The 20,470-nt window shown below is 31.8% G+C and overlaps 1 protein-coding gene across 1 annotated transcript in view; it reads right to left on the bottom strand.

The window, feature by feature from the left end:
- Positions 1–20,470, bottom strand: part of LOC139525118 (uncharacterized) — a 184,509-nt gene that overhangs the window by 113,413 nt on the left and 50,626 nt on the right. The window contains exons 3-7 of the mRNA XM_071320303.1: positions 6,817–6,981; positions 5,342–5,407; positions 3,726–3,994; positions 1,981–2,067; positions 517–906 (exon numbers count right to left, since the gene is read on the bottom strand). Coding sequence (XP_071176404.1) covers positions 517–906; positions 1,981–2,067; positions 3,726–3,994; positions 5,342–5,407; positions 6,817–6,981 — 977 coding nt within the window. The remainder of the gene's footprint in view (positions 1–516; positions 907–1,980; positions 2,068–3,725; positions 3,995–5,341; positions 5,408–6,816; positions 6,982–20,470) is intronic.

Raw genomic sequence — 20,470 nt, 5'->3', positions numbered from 1 at the left:
TGCACAATAATTTTTGGTACTTACTGTGGAAAGTGAAGATATAATATCATGTATGTATTTCTTTAAACATATTGTCATGGTATTTGGTACAAAAAAACATTAAATGACATTTTGTATTCATAGTTTAAGTTATGATTATGTCAACCAAAAAAATATCTTCTAATTGGTATAAATAAGAGAGATTTAGTAAACTTCTATTTTTCCTTTTCTCCTGTTCAGTCATACATTGAGATATTACCATCAAAATGGACGTTATTGTATAAAGTGTTTTAAGAATCATAAAATAATAACTGAAATGTCTCATTTGAGATATTCGAACACTTCCCGATGTAGTTATAAAAATACAAAAGTGGTATGAAGGCCAATGAGTCAAATCGTTATCAGGGATAATTTAATATAGAAGTTAGTAGCTAAAGATCAACGCATGACCTTCAGCAAGAAGCAAACATCATACTAAGCTACAAAAGGCTCCGAAATATAACAAATGAAAGACAATTCAATCTAGAAACTAATCACCTTTATAATCGGAATTGAAATATTATCCCAAGCACCAGATCGGTCAGCTGTACTAGGTCGTGACGTAACACTTATTTGAGTGGTGCGTTTTCTATCTCCGTTGTACTGTCCATCAATGTATCCTGTTACATTAAACTGAATTTTCTGTCCATGAGTTGATGATGGAATTGATAAGCCGCAAAATTCAAAACCGTTAAAAGCAATATCCTGTTGTAAAATATTACTTGACGAACATGTCGCTGGTGTCTGCTGGTAATTAGGCTGAGTGATATAAAGTAGATGATGACATTGGTTTTGATTATAGGCACTAAAACATCCCACAGGTACTGTAACGTTGTAGGATATTAAAGTATTTTCACTTTCAATGACTTGGTATTGGAAGTTTTCAGGCTGAAACAGAAATCATATCTACATCTCATCTAAGATGAATAAATATTTTGTTGCGTTAGGATTCGAAACAATGTACAAAACAAACCCCTGATCATTTTGAGTTAAACCAGGCGGATACCAAGTTGAAATTAGAAAAAAAGAAAGAAATGGACCTCATTGTTTGAGAAGGAGAAGATCCTAAATTGGTATATTGGAATTGATTATATATATTGGTTTAAAATGTTAAATGGTGCCTAGTTTTATATTATTATATTGATGTTTTGGGAGGCAACTTTCCTTCTTTGAAACTTTTGCCCTGATTAAGAATTTTATGCATCTTATATATGTCGTTTTTACTTAAACATGTTTAATCATAGTATAGCGCTTCCAAATTTTTGTAAACTTTAAAAACATTTAAACAAAAATCTAATCCATTGTGGTATGCGCGAATGTAAGTAGTTGGTCTTTTTGGTTCACAAGAAAACATTCCGCTAAAACTACTTCCTCAAAAAGAATACAGATAGTTCTTTATAAAGCTTTGATCTGACCCAAATGACCGTTTTTAGAAACAAAATTCTACAAACGCACAAACATTTCATTTGGGTTAATTGCAGCTCTTAGTGACAGTGATGCCCTCCACACGGAGCACAAAACCTCAAGAAAAAAAGATTAATAGGCTATGAAAGATTTAAAAACACTATTTAATTGGGCTCGATAATTAAATAACATACTAGAATATACTATATACTTTACGAGAAGTAAACTTGAAGCGCGTCATCCCTACAATGACATCCGTTTTAACAATTGATAAAATAAGTTGAAGTAAGGATGAGATAATTTTGACGAAGTAGAATTCTGACTGAAACAGCTAGACTTAACCAACAATATTTAGAGATAATACATTCTTTTCACAGATTACAACATAAATAAATTATACAAACACGTAAAATTATCAGAAATATTAGCTGCCTTAATTGAATTTCAAAAAAATCTTTATTGATTAATTTAACACAGTGATATTCCAATTTTATTTTCAATTTAAGTTTTTTTTATTAGTCGCCTTTTTTATTTACTATGATATACTTTGATACTTACATAAACCCCTGCTTTAAACCAGTCACTGTCGTGATAAAACCCAGGTATTGTGCCAGTTGCATTCCTTAGTCTAACTGAACACTTTACCTTTAAAGAAACACACCATAGTTTATAGTTGATTACTTGAATAATTTTTATACAAGCAGTGAATCCACAACCACCGAAAAAAACATTGGAATGACAACAATTTGAATCAGAAAAACTCAAAACCGTACTATTATTTGATTGACGGGCATCGGTTAAAGTTACTGATTGTAATCCTAATTGAGATAAAGAATGTGTTCCTATTTTTAAGTAATTTCTAATGTACATCTACATGTATAGAAGTAAGGAACAACTGAATATATACAGTAGGAAAGTATGAACCCAGCCTAAAGACTTCAGTTTTTATTTTGAGATGGTAAAGTAACCATTTCCAAGTAGACAAATTATTCATCATATGATTGCACATTTAATTTTTGAAGTACTACTGAAAATATGTTTTTAGCTATGTATACATATAGTTTTCATAAAATATTAATTTAATTCAATGTGTATTCACAATACATGTATTCATTAAACCAATTCCAGTAATTCATACATCTATATTATTAAACGAGAAGACCTCATTTTGTGTGTCGCTTCTCTTTCTTCCACAATAAATCAACCATCATGCCTCTGTGTCCTATAGGTACCATGTATAGTCGCATTTGTCATCCATTCTTATGATTATTCAGATTGGTTTATTTTGGGAGAAAAAAGAAAAAAAATGCGTTCGGATATTTTTCCGTCATTGGACGAAATTTTAAGTCAGACTAGACTTCCGGTTTGCGTTTTTCTGTACTTTGAACATACACAGACTATGAATAAAGTGTATTTGTTATCTGCTATCATTTTCAAGTTAAATATCCACAGAGTTTATTAAATAGAGAGGGTCTATATAATATGTCAATGACCGCCGTGGATCGATTAGTAAACTGAGAATTGATAGTAAAAAGCAAAACCACTTTATTTATAGTAATGAATGTTCATAATATTATACAGACAAACGCTGTTTATTAATTATGAACATGAAATTAATAGGGGGGGGGGGGGAATGAGGAGCCGGGCTAGAAAAACAATTGTCATGTCCCAAAGTACCTATAACTTTTGATACGTTTCCTGAAATCCTCCAGTCATTAAATCTTTTTTCAAAAATTAATCCGTTTACATACTTTCAACCACGCTCTGCATGCCATTTCGCGGATGTGTTCTAGCATTTACCACCCTTGCTCAAAGTATTTCAGTTTGGGTTAACTCATTTTGGGAGGAAAACGAAAATAAAGGCATCCAGATATTGTTTCCGTCATCGGACTGACTTTTTGTGAAATATATATGTATTTTCATAGTATACAAAAAAACAGAAGGAATAAAAATAGGTATTTGGAAAAAAGGGGGTGGGCAAAACAAATGTTCCAAGTCCCTTTGACTTTTGATGCCTCTCCTGAAATTCTCCAGTTATATTTTTTTACAGTTTACATACGCTCTATGTTCCCGAGATTTCGTGGGTGTGTTCTAGTATAAATTTATATATAAATGTTTTCAATGTTTTCATCTGTTGTTTTATCCTAAATTAAGTTTTTAGGCTTCAATGTTTTTTTCACAGCAATTGTCATTTATTGTTTGATCATTCGGTGTTGATCTAGACTAAAGACGGTTTAATCTACAAAAATATGGGATTTTAAGTATTTCGTTTTATATTTTTACATTGTAAATAGTTTACTTACAATCATATTCATACGATGTCTTCCAACCCAGTCTTCTGGACGAAGGTCCGTCTTTCTTATTTCATTGTACAATTTGTTTTGGTACTCTTTGACATAATGATCATTAATATACCAGCTCACATCATAAACATAAGACAAAACTTCATCAAATATACACTGAAAAACCACAACGAGACTTGGTCCATACTGTGGATTCTTTTGATCAAAAGATCCAATATCCAAACTTGATATTACTCGAGGGACCACTTCTTCGGTAGGAAATCCGGTACCTATATTTGAATTAAAGCAACTATGAGTATTAAAAAAATAATAGATATGAAAACATTCCATTCGGAAGAAATCATTATGTACAATGAATCTTGGTTTTCCGTATCTATACAACCCATTATTTTAACCAAATGTTAAAGAAATATTAAAATAAAATTGAGAATTGAAATTGGGAAAATAATATTATATTTAGAATAGTATTTTACTGTTCACAACATTGATTTACAAAACCAATATAATTATCTATTGAAAAGAGCAAATGTTTAATGAAAATGCAATGTAAGTTATTCACTCAAAATATAACATGTTCCAAAAAAAAAACAATATCATACATAGTTTATACAAAATCTTTTAAAAAAATGTTTTATGATTGGTTATTTTGCTTTTTATTAACGAAACGTATAACGTTACTTTGCTAAAAAGCTTTTACTAGCAATTTTTGCAATATTTTAAGGTTTCATAGCAAATGCATTTTAATTTGTGCTAAAGGTTACTATTAACGAGTTATCTATTAGAGCGCAGGCATAATTATATTTTCTAGACTAAGTAAACATTTCCGAACGAGAATTGAAGCATGACGAGTACAAAATTTAGTTGATTCTATGTATTAAATGCAAAAAGTAAAATCAACATTTATTTAGAATTAGATGTTTTCTATTAAGATTATTAACCATGTTTGTATTATTGCGTCCTTGTAAAAACAAATACTTAAAATTGTTATTATAATTACTGTAAGATTTTAAAATACAGATTGAATTACATTTTTCTTCAAAAAAATTCCAATTCATGATATCAAATTGCAAACTTTAATGTGACATACATTGTTAACAGATTATCATAACACATATTTTAACAAATTAAAGATCAAGATAATGCACAATATATGCCCGTATTGAATAACAAATTGCGTTCATGTCTATACGAAACCAATAAATAACGTTCGACAATGCTAACTAAAATACGTTTTATTATCTATTTCAAGTAAAGATGTCATGAACATCCAGGTTATCTAGCAATGATGTTACCATTTTTCATAGATTATAACACACTTGGAAAACAATGAAATAAGTTCCGAATCTCAAAATTTTAAATATGATATTTGAAGCAAGCCTACTACATCAAATCGTTCGAGTCATGAAACTATTAGGTCCAAAAATCCCTAATGCTGAATTTCATAATAACACTTTTTCCTAGAACAGTTATCAAGGCTATGCTATAATAACTTTGTCAGAATTTAAATTAAAAACAAATATGAAAGAAAACAGTCAAATAACTTCAAAGAATTAAAATTATGGTGTAGAAATCTTTTAACTTTTTAACTACAGTCAGCAATGCTAGCATATACTTACTTGTGCAGCCGGGATGAAATCCATTCAGGGAAGACTGACCATCTGGACATTTAAAACCTCCTGTCCCTATTTAAATACGATATATAACTGTATATATATTTATTTTCTTTCAGATATCATACAGAAATAATGTTATGGTAGATTTTTCAAAGGAATAGAGGCAATAAGCGTCGAAATCGGTCATATTGTTCGAGTAAAAATAAATTCCTTCAAGTCATGTTTTACCAAATAAAATTTTCATTGTGAGAGAAGTGTAATTTAAAAAGTATGTTATGTTCTGCAAAAAAATACGTTCTTTCACATTATACATGCATGACCATGCCCAATGAACAGATGACACTTCTCGGATAGAGAACATCGAAATGTGAAATAATTGTTTAGAATATAAAACGTTAAATAGGAAATCCTTTGTAATACACACCGATCGAGATTTTCAACGGAAAATGCAAAGGACCATATTTGATAGAATATTGAATTTAAATTTTTAACCGACCATTATTACCAAAGGAAAAAGTTAAGTCAATATATGAAAAAGAAGTTCGTGAGTTAGCAGAGGGACATACCAACTCATAGATAAAAAATAAACTGACAAAGCCATTACCAAAAAAGAAAAAGACAACCAGACACATAAAAGTACACAAGACACAACATTGAAAACTGAAGACTAAGCAACACGAACCCCTTTTGAAAAACTTGAGATGTTCCACATGTGACACCGTTCGTGTTGCTCATGATATTAAAAGTCCGGGAAATTGTCTAATTCGGTAGGTAACATTCGTGAAAAGGGAACCAGATTGTAGTTACGACACAAGGAACATATCCTATATCAACTGTGAAACGGTTATTACATAATGGTCAAACAGTTCGTGATACAAATGTTCTATTATCGAGACAGTTTTTTCATCATGAGAAAATTAATAGTCTAACTCACATAACAAGGGAAAAACAACGAAAATATCATACTAGTTGTCAAATTACAAAAGCCAACCTTAAGTTGAGGTGCAAGAATATCTACAAGCATTCTATCTGTGACATATAGATTTCACAACTACAACAAGTATGATACGATATTTCTCCACTTGGGACAGTTGAATTTTAATTTTCAAAACGCGAGGCTTGAGGAGCTTTTTAAATGATTAAAATTTAACTCTTGTGATTGCAAGAAGAACGATGTGTACTTGTTTTGTGCCGACATCAGGAATGGTCACCTTTGTTATGACGTCACAATAGGAAAATTCATGACACAACAAAACATGTCAGGTTACAATCATATATCGACCAATCATTTGCCAGATATTTCACTAGTGAGGAGATAAATTTTCTCACACCTATCAAGAGATGTGAAAATAGCAAAATAAATCGAAATGCATGTTCTTCACCTGCATAGGTCCACATATCTTTCCTCTTAGATACGCATGCTTTTATGAGCAATCATATCACATATCACAACATTTAGCTTTTTTTTGGTCGCTTACCGAAACAATAGGCAGCCTTTGCTCGTAGACTAGGCTTTAATTGGTATACATAGAAGTCTGTGCAATTTTTCATGTCAATATTCCAGAACTCTTCACATAGGTCAGTGAAAGTTCGTGTACATACTTTTCTGGTTACCACGCCGTCCAAAACAGACGGCAGCAATCCTGCAATTGAATAAATCCATAAGATACACATGGTAGACGGATAAGAAAACGACTTAGGTTATCTAATCTAAAAATATTTACTTGTTTTTAATACATATAGAAAAACAGATACCAGACTTTTAATTTTGTCCACGTGTTTTGTCTACAAAAGTCTCATTAGTTACCCTTGAATAAAAAAAGGTTCTTAACGCCAAATGAAGTCCGAAGTTGACGAGCAATGAGGTCCTTAAATTTCGATATGTCTAATGTAATATATTCTTAAACATACACTCAATATAAATGGAAATGTATATAAAGTACATGTGAACTGCATCTCCTGACTGAAATATCATGATTTTACAAAATAACAAAAATCATTTGTTTTGCAAATAAATATTTTTATTTGTGTCCATTTCAGTGAAACCAAGATTGCATCAACTGGAGTTAAGATTTCGACAATTCTTTTCATAAACAAATCATGCAAATGTGGCATCGCTGGGAAATGATGACAAGTTAGACAAGAGGAAATGTTTGCTTAAAAACAAATTTGGCATTAGTATCAAAATCATTTCCAAATGACAAAAATCAAATGTTGAATTTTTACCATAAATTGAAACTGCATGTTACTGTTTTAACGAAAACGTTATGTCGGCTGTTTGTACTTACATGAGCAACATGATTGATGTCGCAGGTAAAGCAGAATTCGATTACCCTTTTGGAAATTTATAATACGTAATTTCTTGTGATATGACGTTAACTCATGTCACAGTGAGGTACAGCCAACTATATTAGAGTGTACTACGGCTTGGAAATATATTGGGAGCCATGCATTAGGCATTTGAGCTGGCTTTCTGCTGGGAACAGTATGTCAATATATATGTTCATGCTTTCTGTAACTGCTAGCAAGTCAGGAAACTGACTTTTCATTGGTTGTCTAATGTGATACCTTCACGTATTTTGTTATTTTTATAGCTTTGAGTATAGATAGTAAGACATATAATTTACATTATTATCATGAACTAACATTGAACAGCAACTATTTTTAACGATTCTTTCTTGTTCAAATTGTAAAAACCTTGATAGCTTCAGGGGCGCTGCGCCCCCTGACCCCCTGCCTTGGTATAAACAGAAGGCAAGCTACGCCACTGAGCGGCCCTGAACCCCTGCCGAATATCCGCCTCAACGAGGTGGGATCGCTTCGCGACCCATATTAATTCTTCCGTACCAATATAAGTTTGAGTGCTACGCCTCTGAATTTAATACTTTTAAATTAATTCGGAAACGGCGTGCATCAGAGATAGCTGGGGCACGCATTCACGATTTTTACTGCCGTCCTTGACAGGCCGGACTATTTCCGATTAAAATTTGTCAAATATCGAAAATATGGGAGGTTGCATTGAAATGTCCTAGATGGGAATTTGTATGCGTCTGATCACGTTGCAGGCATATAGCACCCTATCTGTCTATTAAAGTATTTCTTTTAAGCGCATCTACTGTGGATATTGAAGAAATATTTACATGACGGAAAGTTCTAAATGTTAAAGGGGAGATACTCGTTACTTTAATAGTATGGCATTACTAATCTTCTGAGCGAAACTCTTCCTGAATGTTTTATGGATTTTAATGAAATATATGTCGGAAAAGGTAAGGGAGAGAGAAAAGGGAGGGAGACACGGGTCCGTTCACGCCCATTCACGTTCGCACCCACTCATATTCGCCCCCTTTCACTTTCGCACCCTATATGTTCGCACCCAAAGTCCGTTCGCACCATACATGTTCGTGCCCAATTATGAGTTTAATAACTATAGCTTTGTAATCAAGTTTTGGCAAGTGTATTCTTATATTTGTTGTCATTGTCTCAAAATTAAAAGTAAAATCACAAAAATACTGACCTCAGAGGAAAATCAATTCGGAAAGTCTATAATCACATGGCAAAATCAAATAACAAAACGCACCAAAAACGAATTGACAAGAACTGTCATATTCCTGACTTGGTACAGGCATTTTCAAATGTAGAAAAAGGTGGATTGAACCTGGGTTTATAGCTAGCTAAACCTCTCACTTGTATGACAGTCGCATCAAATTCCATTATATTGTCCCCGATGCGTGAACAAACACAATAGGTAAAAAGGTAAAAAAAATAGAGGTACAGCAGTCAACATCTAAATCACTATAAATACATATATTATCAAAAAGCCACTTTAACTTTGACCTGAATTTAGAAAGCCACTTTACTAGAATGCTTTACCGAACCTACAACTGGCACATAAAGTGGATTGTTGTCACGTGATCAGATAGGTACGATAGTAGATAAGGTGCACATTCACTTACGTTTGCATGCAGTTTATTCGATTTTGTTTTATAAAGAATATCAATTGTGGTAAATATAAATAATGTGTGTTGCATGAATTTAATATTTGAAATTTCAATATTTTCACAACCATGAAAGAAATTCTGTTTATTTAAATATTGTGGAATCTAACATCTGAACAAGAATTTGTGTATTAATATTCATGTCACGTGATAAGATAGGCACGATAGTAGATAAGATGCACACAGATATACAGATTATGTGACGTCATTTAAATATATTGGTAGATAAGGTGTACATCGTAGTTACAAAGCGAGTTAAAGTGGCTGTGAATCGATATATATATATATATTATTGTGGAAATTCCAATACGTCACAAAGCAATATGGCGATTGTTTACATCAATGTTGACAATGAGTTGACAATGAGATGATGTGTTGAAACACGAAAAGGAAAATATCTCTCGAATGTGAATAAAATGCATGCAAACGTAAGTGAATCTATATATCAGATATTTTATTTAGTATAAAAGAATGCAGTATTATTCGATTTTGTTTTATAAAGAATATCAATTGTGGTAAATATAAATAATGTGTGTTGCATGAATTTAATATTTGAAATTTAAATATTTTCACAACCATAAAAGAAATTGTGTTTATTTAAATATTATGGAATCTAACATCTGAACAAGAATTTGTGTATTAATATTCATGTCACGTGATAAGATAGGCACGATAGTAGATAAGGTGCACACAGATATACAGATTATGTGACGTCATTTAAATATATTGGTAGATAAGGTGTACATCGTAGTTACAAAGCGAGTTAAAGTGGCTGTGAATCGAAATATATATATATATCATTGTGGAAATTCCAATACGTCACAAAGCAATATGGCGATTGTTTACATCAATGTTGACAATGAGTTGACAATGAGATGATGTGTTGAAACACAAAAAGGAAAATATCTCTCGAATGTGAATAAACTGCATGCAAACGTAAGTGAATCTATATATCAGATATTTTATTCAGTATAAAAGAATGCAGTATAATTCGATTTTGTTTTGTACAGAATATCAATTGTGGTAAATGTAAATAATGTGTGTTGCATGAGTTTAATATTTGAAACTTCAATATTTTCACAACCATAAAAGAAATTGCGTTTATTTAAATCTTATGGATTTTTTCATTTGAACAAGAATTTGTGTATTAATATTCATGGCACGTGATCAGATAGGTACATGGTAGATTAGGTCCACACAGATATACAGATTATGTGACGTTATTTATATATATTAGTAGATAAGGTGTACATCGTAGTTACAAAGCGAGTTAAAGTGGCTGTTATTCGAAAATATATATATTATTGTGGAAATTCCAATACGTCACAAAGCAATATGGCGATTGTTTACATAATAATAATAAAATTCTTTATTAAACGAAGGTAACACATTTAACAATTACATGTTAATCTTCAAAAACTATCAATACAAATAAAAAACGTACAAAAATACATACAATATAAAATACATAATACAGTTAAATAAGCACATATGCATTCAGTAGAAGAAGAAAAAGAAATACATTAGTTTCATGCATCTTTATTCTGTTCAGTTAGAAAATAGTTTGAACAGTTGGTCTTAAATGTATCTAAATAATCTATTTCTTTAATATTATTTGGTAAATTATTCCAGGTAATAAGACCAGAATATTTAAATGTTCTTTTCAAAAAAATCAGAATTAGGTCTTGGTACATGAAGAAGTGACATGTTCACGTCCTTAATATATGCATATTTATTTGCCACTTGACTTTAAGAAATATCCTTTAACATATTTGGTCGGGTTCTTGTCTCTTTGACATATTCCCCATTTCCATTTTCAATTTTATCATCAACTAAAAAGTAAAACAAGACAAAGAAAATTTGCCTGTCTGTAATTGTAGGAACTTAATTTCACACAGTGGCAATTTTCACAAATAAATTTATATTCTCGCTCTATCATTTACCGAAATCGACGAAATACCTATTTGCTGTGACGATGTTTGATATTATACAAACTAAAGGCATGTAGAACAAAATCAGAAAAACTTTTCCAAAGCCCGAAGTTTTTTTATTGCTTTTATTTTTCTTCTTCAAAAGTTTGACAATGGAATTTGATACACAAATCCGCACATTTGAGTTTAATAAAGCATATTACACATAGAGTTTGTTCTAGAACGGGAGCCTGTCAATCGAAGTAAAACCGTTAAATATTTTAAACTAAACACTGGTGTTGTCACCATAACTAATTATGGTTTATTTCATACAACACAAACGATTTAAAATGGGCCGTGGTATTTTTGAGAAATAACATTAAGGCCAAAATATTGGCCATGTGGCACAGATCTTCTGAATACCATTTATTAAAGTCAATGAGGCTATCAGTTTTTACAAATACTAATAAATTGCAATTAACACCAATTAAAAGACTGATCAAAATATAAAAAAAACACAAATACAGTAAAAACATTCGACACTTAAGAGTGATAAATAAACGAAGCAGACATACGGTTGTGTCATCAAACGAGCAATCATATACAGGTACCATGCAGAATAGCGTGACGTTATCAATTGTTGTCAGGGTTGCCATGGCGCTGTTTTATAAAGTTCGAAGCCGGGCCGATTCTTAGCAGTCAAAGGTAAAACGTTTTCCAATGCTATGGCAGTCAAAGGGTCAATACTCTATGATAAAACCACTAAAACGTAAAACGCTTCAAATTCTACAAACTGGCATGTAGACTCCTGCTGTCCTTTTGTAGCTAAGTACAAAAAATGTACAAGGAGAAGACATCATATCTAAGTTTTATTTATCCGGTTGGAAACAAACCCTCTATATGGTGTTTATACCTGTATAGAGGGATAAAATTATTGCTGGTGCTGGAAAAATATAAAATATGTTATTTTGTGAAGTCATGAAAGGCTATTTTATTTCTTGCCTTGATCCCTTTCTGCGACAGGAAAGTGTCACAGCAAGAATAAGCTTTTGGGTCGATCTGGCCCCACGTAGATCCGGTCCAAGTCGATCCGGCCCAACGTCGATCCATCCCATATGTAAAATCGATCCGGCCCCAATAAAAAATATATTTATCGTGTTTATAAGAAATAAAAATAAAGATATATATTAATTGTAATTCATAAATGTTTATGATTTTTATTATAATGTCAATAAATGTAAAAGGTGTACGGTAAAAAAAGAAAAAAGACCTTTGAAAAATATCTATTTTAGATGAGTATAAAACAACTAGGTTGATTATGTTTTTATTTCAAGTTTTCTAGATTATTGGGTATATTCATATTATAACGTATATAAAAGAACTCAAACATCAACATTAATCAGCAGTAAGGCCCTGGGTTCGTTCTCCTTACTTTTATCAAGGACGCATAATACTAAAATATTAATATTATGGGTATTTAAGTTAAATAAACCTTTTCAGATATTTAAATGGTATAAATTCTCGAAATTCAAGAAAACACATGAAAATAATTAAAAGTTAATGGCTTGTTTTGGAGCATTAATAGGTCATAATAACACTTCTCACTGATTGTTGTTATAATTGCCTTTGATACATTAATAATTGGAATAATCCGAATGAAACAACTGGATTATTCGGATTAATCTTAATCAAATTGGTTACGCTTTTGCGCATGTGCACCATTAGGAAATTTAATTGTGCATCCGAAAGTTTCAAAATAACGATATCATTTATTCATACAATCCATCTCGTGTTAAATTCAAGTATGTACGAGGAGAGTATGACTTCAAATCAATTATGCTTGAACAAAAATATATGAATTTAGTCATGTTAGTTGTTCTGTCTGTGTTCAGATCTTTAACGCAATCAAATCATATTCCAGTTTTGGACATGTGTTTTTTAAAACGAAGGTTAAAATATTTTATGTCAAAGAGAAGATGTGGTATGATTGCCAATGAGACTACTCTCCACAAGAGATCAAATGAGTCAGACACAGAAGTTAACAACTATAGGGCATAGTATGGCCAACAACAATTAGCAAAGCCCATACCGTATAGTCAGCTATAAAAGGCCCCGAAATGACATTGTAAAACAATTCAAACGAGAGATCTAACAGTCCAATTATCAAAAACAAATATGTAACACATAAACAAAGGACAACCACTGAATGACCGACTCCTGACTAGGGACAGGAACATACATACAGAATGTTGCGGGGTGAGACATAATAGGTGTGTTCATATTTTTATTTTTTTATTTAAGCGTTCATCCTGAGATTGCGGTACCTTTTTGGTCACTATTTATGTGTTGCGTCTAAATATGAATTGTAACACTTTATAGTGACTGAACAGGTTGATTTAACTTCCTCAAGAAACAGAAAAAGAAGACGAATTCAATGGAACGGCTCTAGACTATTTAACATGCAAGCTGATTATAGATAGATTTATAAGGATAGTAAGGTAAGTTATCAATAGATTGAATAATAATGGGGATAACCAACATTTTTATGCCGCAGCCTTAGCTATGGATGTTATAGTTTGATCCGACCAAATGTTTGAAACTTATACACAATGCTTATTACGCAAAACACGGATCAAGTTTGAATTTTAGTGGCATAACTTTAACCTTTCTAGAGAAAATGTATAGTACTATCAAACACTTTTCAAAGCTGGTATATAGACCAGTTACATCCCTGAATAAGTATACATTAAATAACTAAAGAGCATTACAAATAGTATCAACAGGTCAAATAAACAAGAAAGTACGATTTGAGAGTACTCACAGTTACTGAAAAGCCAAAAACAATTAATTTAAAAAAAATCAAGCATCAGAGACTAAAATCAACTAAAACAGATTACATTACAGAGATTTAGTATTTCAACGTCATGAACAGTCAAAGAAGACATGACTTGTGCAATGCCAAAAATAAATGTATGCTTGTTAACATATTGAAAAATTGCTGAATTTTTCGTCGTTTTCTTTCTCAAACTTAAGTTTCCCTCAACCTAACGTTATAAAACTTATACACAATTCTTATTGCAACAAAATACAGATGAAAGTCAAATTTTGATGGTGTTACTATTACTTTTCTAGAGTTATGCCCCTTTACAAATGAAAAAAATTACTGAATTTGTTAGTTGGTCTATCTTTTGAAACATGCTTGGTATAATTGGTTTTTATTGTGTAGAAAGATAGTACTATTATGTTAGATGGTCTATCTTTTGAAACATGCTTGGTATAATTGGTTTTTATTGTGTAAAAAGATAGTACTATGATGTTAGATGGTCTATCTAATGAAACATGCTTGGTATAATTGGTTTTTATTGTGTAGAAAGATAGTACTATGATGTTAGATGGTCTATCTAATGAAACATGCTTGGTATAACTGGTTTTTATTGTGTAGAAAGATAGTACTGTGATATTAGTTGGTCTATCTTTTGAAACATGCTTGGTATAATTGGTTTTTATTGTGTAGAAAGACAGTGCTATTATGTTAGATGGTCTATTTAATGAAACATGCTTGGTATAATTGGTTTTTATTGTGTAGAAAGATAGTACTATGATGTTAGATGGCCTATCTAATGTAACATGCTTGGTATAATTGGTTATTATTGTGTAGAAAGATAGTACTATGATGTTAGATGGTCTATCTAATGAAACATGCTTGGTATAATTGGTTTTTATTGTGTAGAAACATAGTGCTATTATGTTAGATGGTCTATCTAATGAAACATGCTTGGTATAATTGGTTTTTATTGTGTAGAAAGATAGTACTATGATGTTAGATGGTCTATTGAATGAAACATGCTTGGTATAATTGGTTTTTATTTTGTAAAAAGATAGTACTATGATGTTAGATGGTGTATCTAATGAAACATGCTTGGTATAATTGCTTGTTATTGTGTAGAAAGATAGTACTATTATGTTAGATGGCCTATCCAATGAAACATGCTTGGTATAATTTGTTTTTATTGTGTAGAAAGATAGTACTATGATGTTAGATGGTCTATTTAATGAAACATGCTTGGTATAATTGGTTTTTATTGCGACATAAGATAGTACTATGATGTAAGATGGTCTATCTAATGAAACATGCTTGGTATAATTGGTTTTTATTGTGTAAAAAGATAGTACTATTATGTTAGATGGTCTATCTAATGAAACATGCTTGGTATAATTGCTTTTTATATTGTAAAAAGATAGTACTATGATGTTAGATGGTCTATCTAATGAAACATGCTTGGTATAATTGGTTTTTATTGTGTAGAAAGATAGTACTATGATATTAGATGGTCTATTTAATGAAACATGCTTGGTATAATTGGTTTTTATTGCGACATAAGATATAACTATGATGTTAGATGGTCTATCTAATGAAACATGCTTGGTATAATTGGTTTTTATTGTGTAGAAAGATAGTACTATGATGTTAGATGGTCTATCTAATGAAACATGCTTGGTATAATTGCTTTTTATTTTGTAAAAAGATAGTACTATGATGTTAGATGGTCTATTTAATGAAACATGCTTGGTATAATTGGTTTTTATTGCGACATAAGATAGTACTATGATGTAAGATGGTCTATCTAATGAAACATGCTTGGTATAATTGGTTTTTATTGTGTAAAAAGATAGTACTATTATGTTAGATGGTCTATCTAATGAAACATGCTTGGTATAATTGCTTTTTATATTGTAAAAAGATAGTACTATGATGTTAGATGGTCTATCTAATGAAACATGCTTGGTATAATTGGTTTTTATTGTGTAGAAAGATAGTACTATGATGTTAGATGGTCTATCTAATGGAACATGCTTGGTATAATTGCTTTTTATTTTGTAAAAAGATAGTACTATGATGTTAGATGGTCTATTGGATTCAGCATATCAAAGAACCCCAAGATTTCAATTTTTGTTAAAATCAGACTAAGTTTAATTTTGGACCCTTTGGACTTTAGTGTAGACCAATTTGAAAACAGGACCAAAAATGAAGAATCTACATACACAGTTAGATTTGGTATATCAAAGAACCCCATTTATTCAATTTTTGATGAAATCAAACAAAGTTTAATTTTGGACCCCGATTTGGACCAACTTGAAAACTGGGCCAATAATCAAGAATCTAAGTACATTTTTAGATTCAGCATATCAAAGAACCTAACTGATTCATTTTTTGTCAAAATCAAACTAAGTTTAATTTTGGACCCTTTGGACCTTAATGTAGACCAATTTGAAAACGGGACCTAAAGTTAAGAATCTACATACACAGTCATGACAGTTAGATTCGGCATATCAAAGAACCCCAATTATTCAATTTTGATGAAATCAAGCAAAGTTTAATTTTGGACCCTTTGGGCCCCTTATTCTGTTGGGACCAAAACTCCCAAAATCAATACCAACCTTCCTTTTATGGTCGTAAACCTTGTGTTTAAATTTCATAGATTTCTATTTACTTATACTAACGTTATGGTGCGAAAACCAAGAAAAATGCTTATTTGGGTCCCTTTTTGGCCCCTAATTCCTAAACTGTTGGGACCTAAACTCCCAAAATCAATACCAACCTTCCTTTTGTAGTCATTAACATTGTGTTTTAATTTCATTGATTTCTATTTACTTAAACTAAAGTTATTGTGCGAAAACCAAGAATAATGCTTATTTGGGCCCTTTTTTGGCCCCTAATTTCTTAACTGTTGAAACCAAAACTCCCAAAATCAATCCCAACCGTTCATTTGTGGTCATAAACCTTGTGTCAAAATTTCATAGATTTCTATTAACTTAAACTAAAGTTATAGTGCGAAAACCAAGAAAATGCTTATTTGGGCCCTTTTTGGCCCCTAATTCCTAAAATGTTGGGACCAAAACTCCCAAAATCAATACCAACCTTTCTTTTGTGGTCATAAACCTTGTGTTAAAATTTCATAGATTTCCATTCACTTTTACTAAAGTTAGAGTGCGAAAACTAAAAGTATTCGGACGACGACGACGACGACGCAGACAACGACGCCAACGTGATAGATATATACGACGAAAAATTTTTCAAATTTTGCGGTCGTATAAAAATCAGCTGCTGGCCATAAAAAAAAAGCATTTTTTCAAGATGGCCACCGCTTATTTTGCAAATGGCGTCTTATCAAATTGGTTAAATTTCGTAAATCTTTTGAAAGCTGTGTAATAGGTCTCATCCAATGTAAGTTTTGATAAAAATTAAATTACAGTTCCTAAAGCACGAAAAAACAATGCCTACATGAAGAAAAAAATGACTTCCGGTCCCAAAATGGCATCAAAACGTGAAAAATGTCAATTATATCATTTCTCTCAATTTAATTAGAGATATCACTGACTTTGTTAAGTTCAAATGTATATATAGTTTGTTTAGAAAGACAGATTGCTTATCTTATAATTATCTGTAATTGACATCTGTCTGACATATAAAAATACGCGGAAGGCCAGAATGATAGCGTTACAGTTACCAACACAGCTGAATTTCTTGCATCCGCATTTCAAAAAATCATGACACGAGGATCAGCTGCCAACAAAGAAGTCCATTTTGGTTTCCATTTGTCATTGTATTATTTCTTTAACCTAACTCCTGTGTTCATGACTTGGTACATGTGGAATGGATAACATCGGACGAGTCCAAACATGTCCAACTTGATATGCTACTCTTTTGATGTGTTCCAGAAGATTAAAATCGTTTGCATGGATGCAGCCTTATGGTACTATTCTGCCTCCCACAGGTAATGGTATTGATAAGGATTTTGTGGTAGGCGGAATAGCATCATAAGGCCACTGCTTTTTGCAAACGATCTAAATCGTGCATCCTTAACAGCAAACAGTGAAGTTTCCGTACATGATGCAAACAAATACTTCTATGATGTCCATGTCTGTGTCTTCATACAAAATCGGGCAAAAATGTCTGTTAAATCTTAGAATACTTCCAATGTCTGCTAAATTGATCTCTTTACTTTCTGATGCCGACACACTCACTAAATGTTCAGAGGAAAGGAAAAGCTTTACACAAGGACCAAAAAATGTTGATATTACATGCTCAGGAAGCCATCGAAAATCTTTATTCCTTCAAAAACCTATCCTTAATTTGTCCACACCTAATCTTGGGAGTACTGCATTTCTTAATACTACTACATTTATTTCAGTACTAGGTAAAACTACTTTTTACAACCTTTCAGCAGCATGCTTATCATAAACAATCATTTGTGTATATGCTTTTTCATGGTCACAAGGGGATAGCTAGGAAGCATCTGTATTGAAATTGCAAAGAATATTTTCACCTTGATGAGTGGCATAATCATTTTCATTATATATAGTCTCTAAAATAGCAATTATGTCGGCAAGAAAGTTGAACAATTCCGTTTTATTGTCATCTTCCGACAAACTACTCAAAACCCTTGGGGTTCTTCCAGAACCAACAACTTGCCGTCTAGCACCAATACTTTACCTTTTGTTTTTGTCCCAGCCTTAAAATAATTAATTAAGTAAACATCAAATAGATGTCTACTCTTGGATACTTTATGTAAGGCAGTATGATATCATTTGCATTATCATCAAATATGTTTGCCCCGAGTGGTGGCAATAAATTTACCATTGCTGTCCCACCAACGATATATGCGTCAGAAAGGGAATCAGTTGATGGCAAATCATAGAACGTTTCAAGTATACCCATTTGCTGTGAATTAATACCACACCCTGAAACAAAGAAGGAGGAGCAGTTGGTTTTTGTGGCTAAAGAAGAAATGAAAAGTCTAGAAAAGAGATGCAGTCAGTGTCCAGGTTCTCCAGCTTTGCAAATAAGTTTCCAGTTTCATTTAACGGATTTTAAATGAAAACGTTCTTTTTAATCTGGTTAAAAATACCGGTAGCAGACTATCCTTCGTTTCGCATTTCATTAATTCAAAGATCGTACTATTTGAACTCAATATCTTGGAGTTCATATTCATATCTTACCTACTTCTGAATCAACCATTTCCTTAAGGTGGTACCTAACACTACAGGGAGATAACTCTGTAAAGTCAGCTAAACGTTTTAATTACACTGTGTTGTAAAAGGAATATTAAGCTTCTCAATGATCAAAACTGATGTTCGACAAATTGCTATATAACCAGTGTAATTTTTCTGACAAAACAGTTGGTTCAAAACATTTTAAATTTTTATATTTTTATTAAAGTGTCAAAGTAAATACTTTGACAAAATTTTATGAAAATTAAACGACTCAAATTAATTTTAGTGAAAGTGTTGGGTACCACCTTAAAAGAGTAAATTTTGTACAAATCTGACGACTCTTCTACAAATTGATTTCAAAACTCGTCCATTCCTTTAGAAAGTATTTTAAAATTTTTGAAAAAATCCTTTTGTGTTTTTGTAGTCTTGGTGCTGTCGTTCATCTGTTGTAGAATGACTCAAGCCAATAAATCTTGCAAATTCATCTACCAGTCTACTGACTTCTGGTTCAGCTACCATCTTTCGTCTCGAAGGGATGTTCTATTAAACGTATGGTACCAACATTGCCATTCACGACTCATTATTCTCTGTTTGTGCCTGATGAATTGTAATATAAGAAGTCAACTTACTAGCAAACCACATGCAGTTATCTGATGTACATGTCTATTTATAATTACATTTGAACATACATGAAAAGCATCTGCCATTCTAGGTGTTGCAATAGCGGCTTCAGGGAAGACACATGTTCATCCACTATCACACAAAATATCACTCAGAATTGTAAACCAAGCCATTTTAATGAACAATCTACCAAACATGTCATTAAACTTATGCTTTTGAAACGAAACAATTTTTTTCTTTCAAATCCTTAATTTTTGGTATGACAATAGTAGTCTGTATTTTTTCACTGAAATCCCTAGAAACTATAGTAAAATTGTAGTTGTAAACACCTCTGTAGACAGTCCAGATATTTCATGGCAATGCACTATGAATAATTGCAAAGGCATCTGTACTTCCTTTAGCCGAGTCCTGGCATACTAAAATACCCTGGAATCTTTCAATGTTCACTAAAATGAGCAGTTTTATTCAGCACATACATGTACATGTACTTTTGTGCATGTTACGATTGTAAAATATCTAGATTTACTATGTTTTTCAATCTTTTATCTTGTTTATATTTCCAAGACTAAGTGATTGTGCATAATAAGAGACTAAAAAAATAAAAGTAAAAT

This window comes from Mytilus edulis, chromosome 5 (genome assembly GCF_963676685.1).
Source record: "Mytilus edulis chromosome 5, xbMytEdul2.2, whole genome shotgun sequence".
NCBI lineage: Eukaryota > Metazoa > Mollusca > Bivalvia > Mytilida > Mytilidae > Mytilus > Mytilus edulis.
The sequence above is the reverse complement of the archived record's forward strand: the minus strand, read 5'-3'. Positions and strand labels throughout refer to the sequence as shown.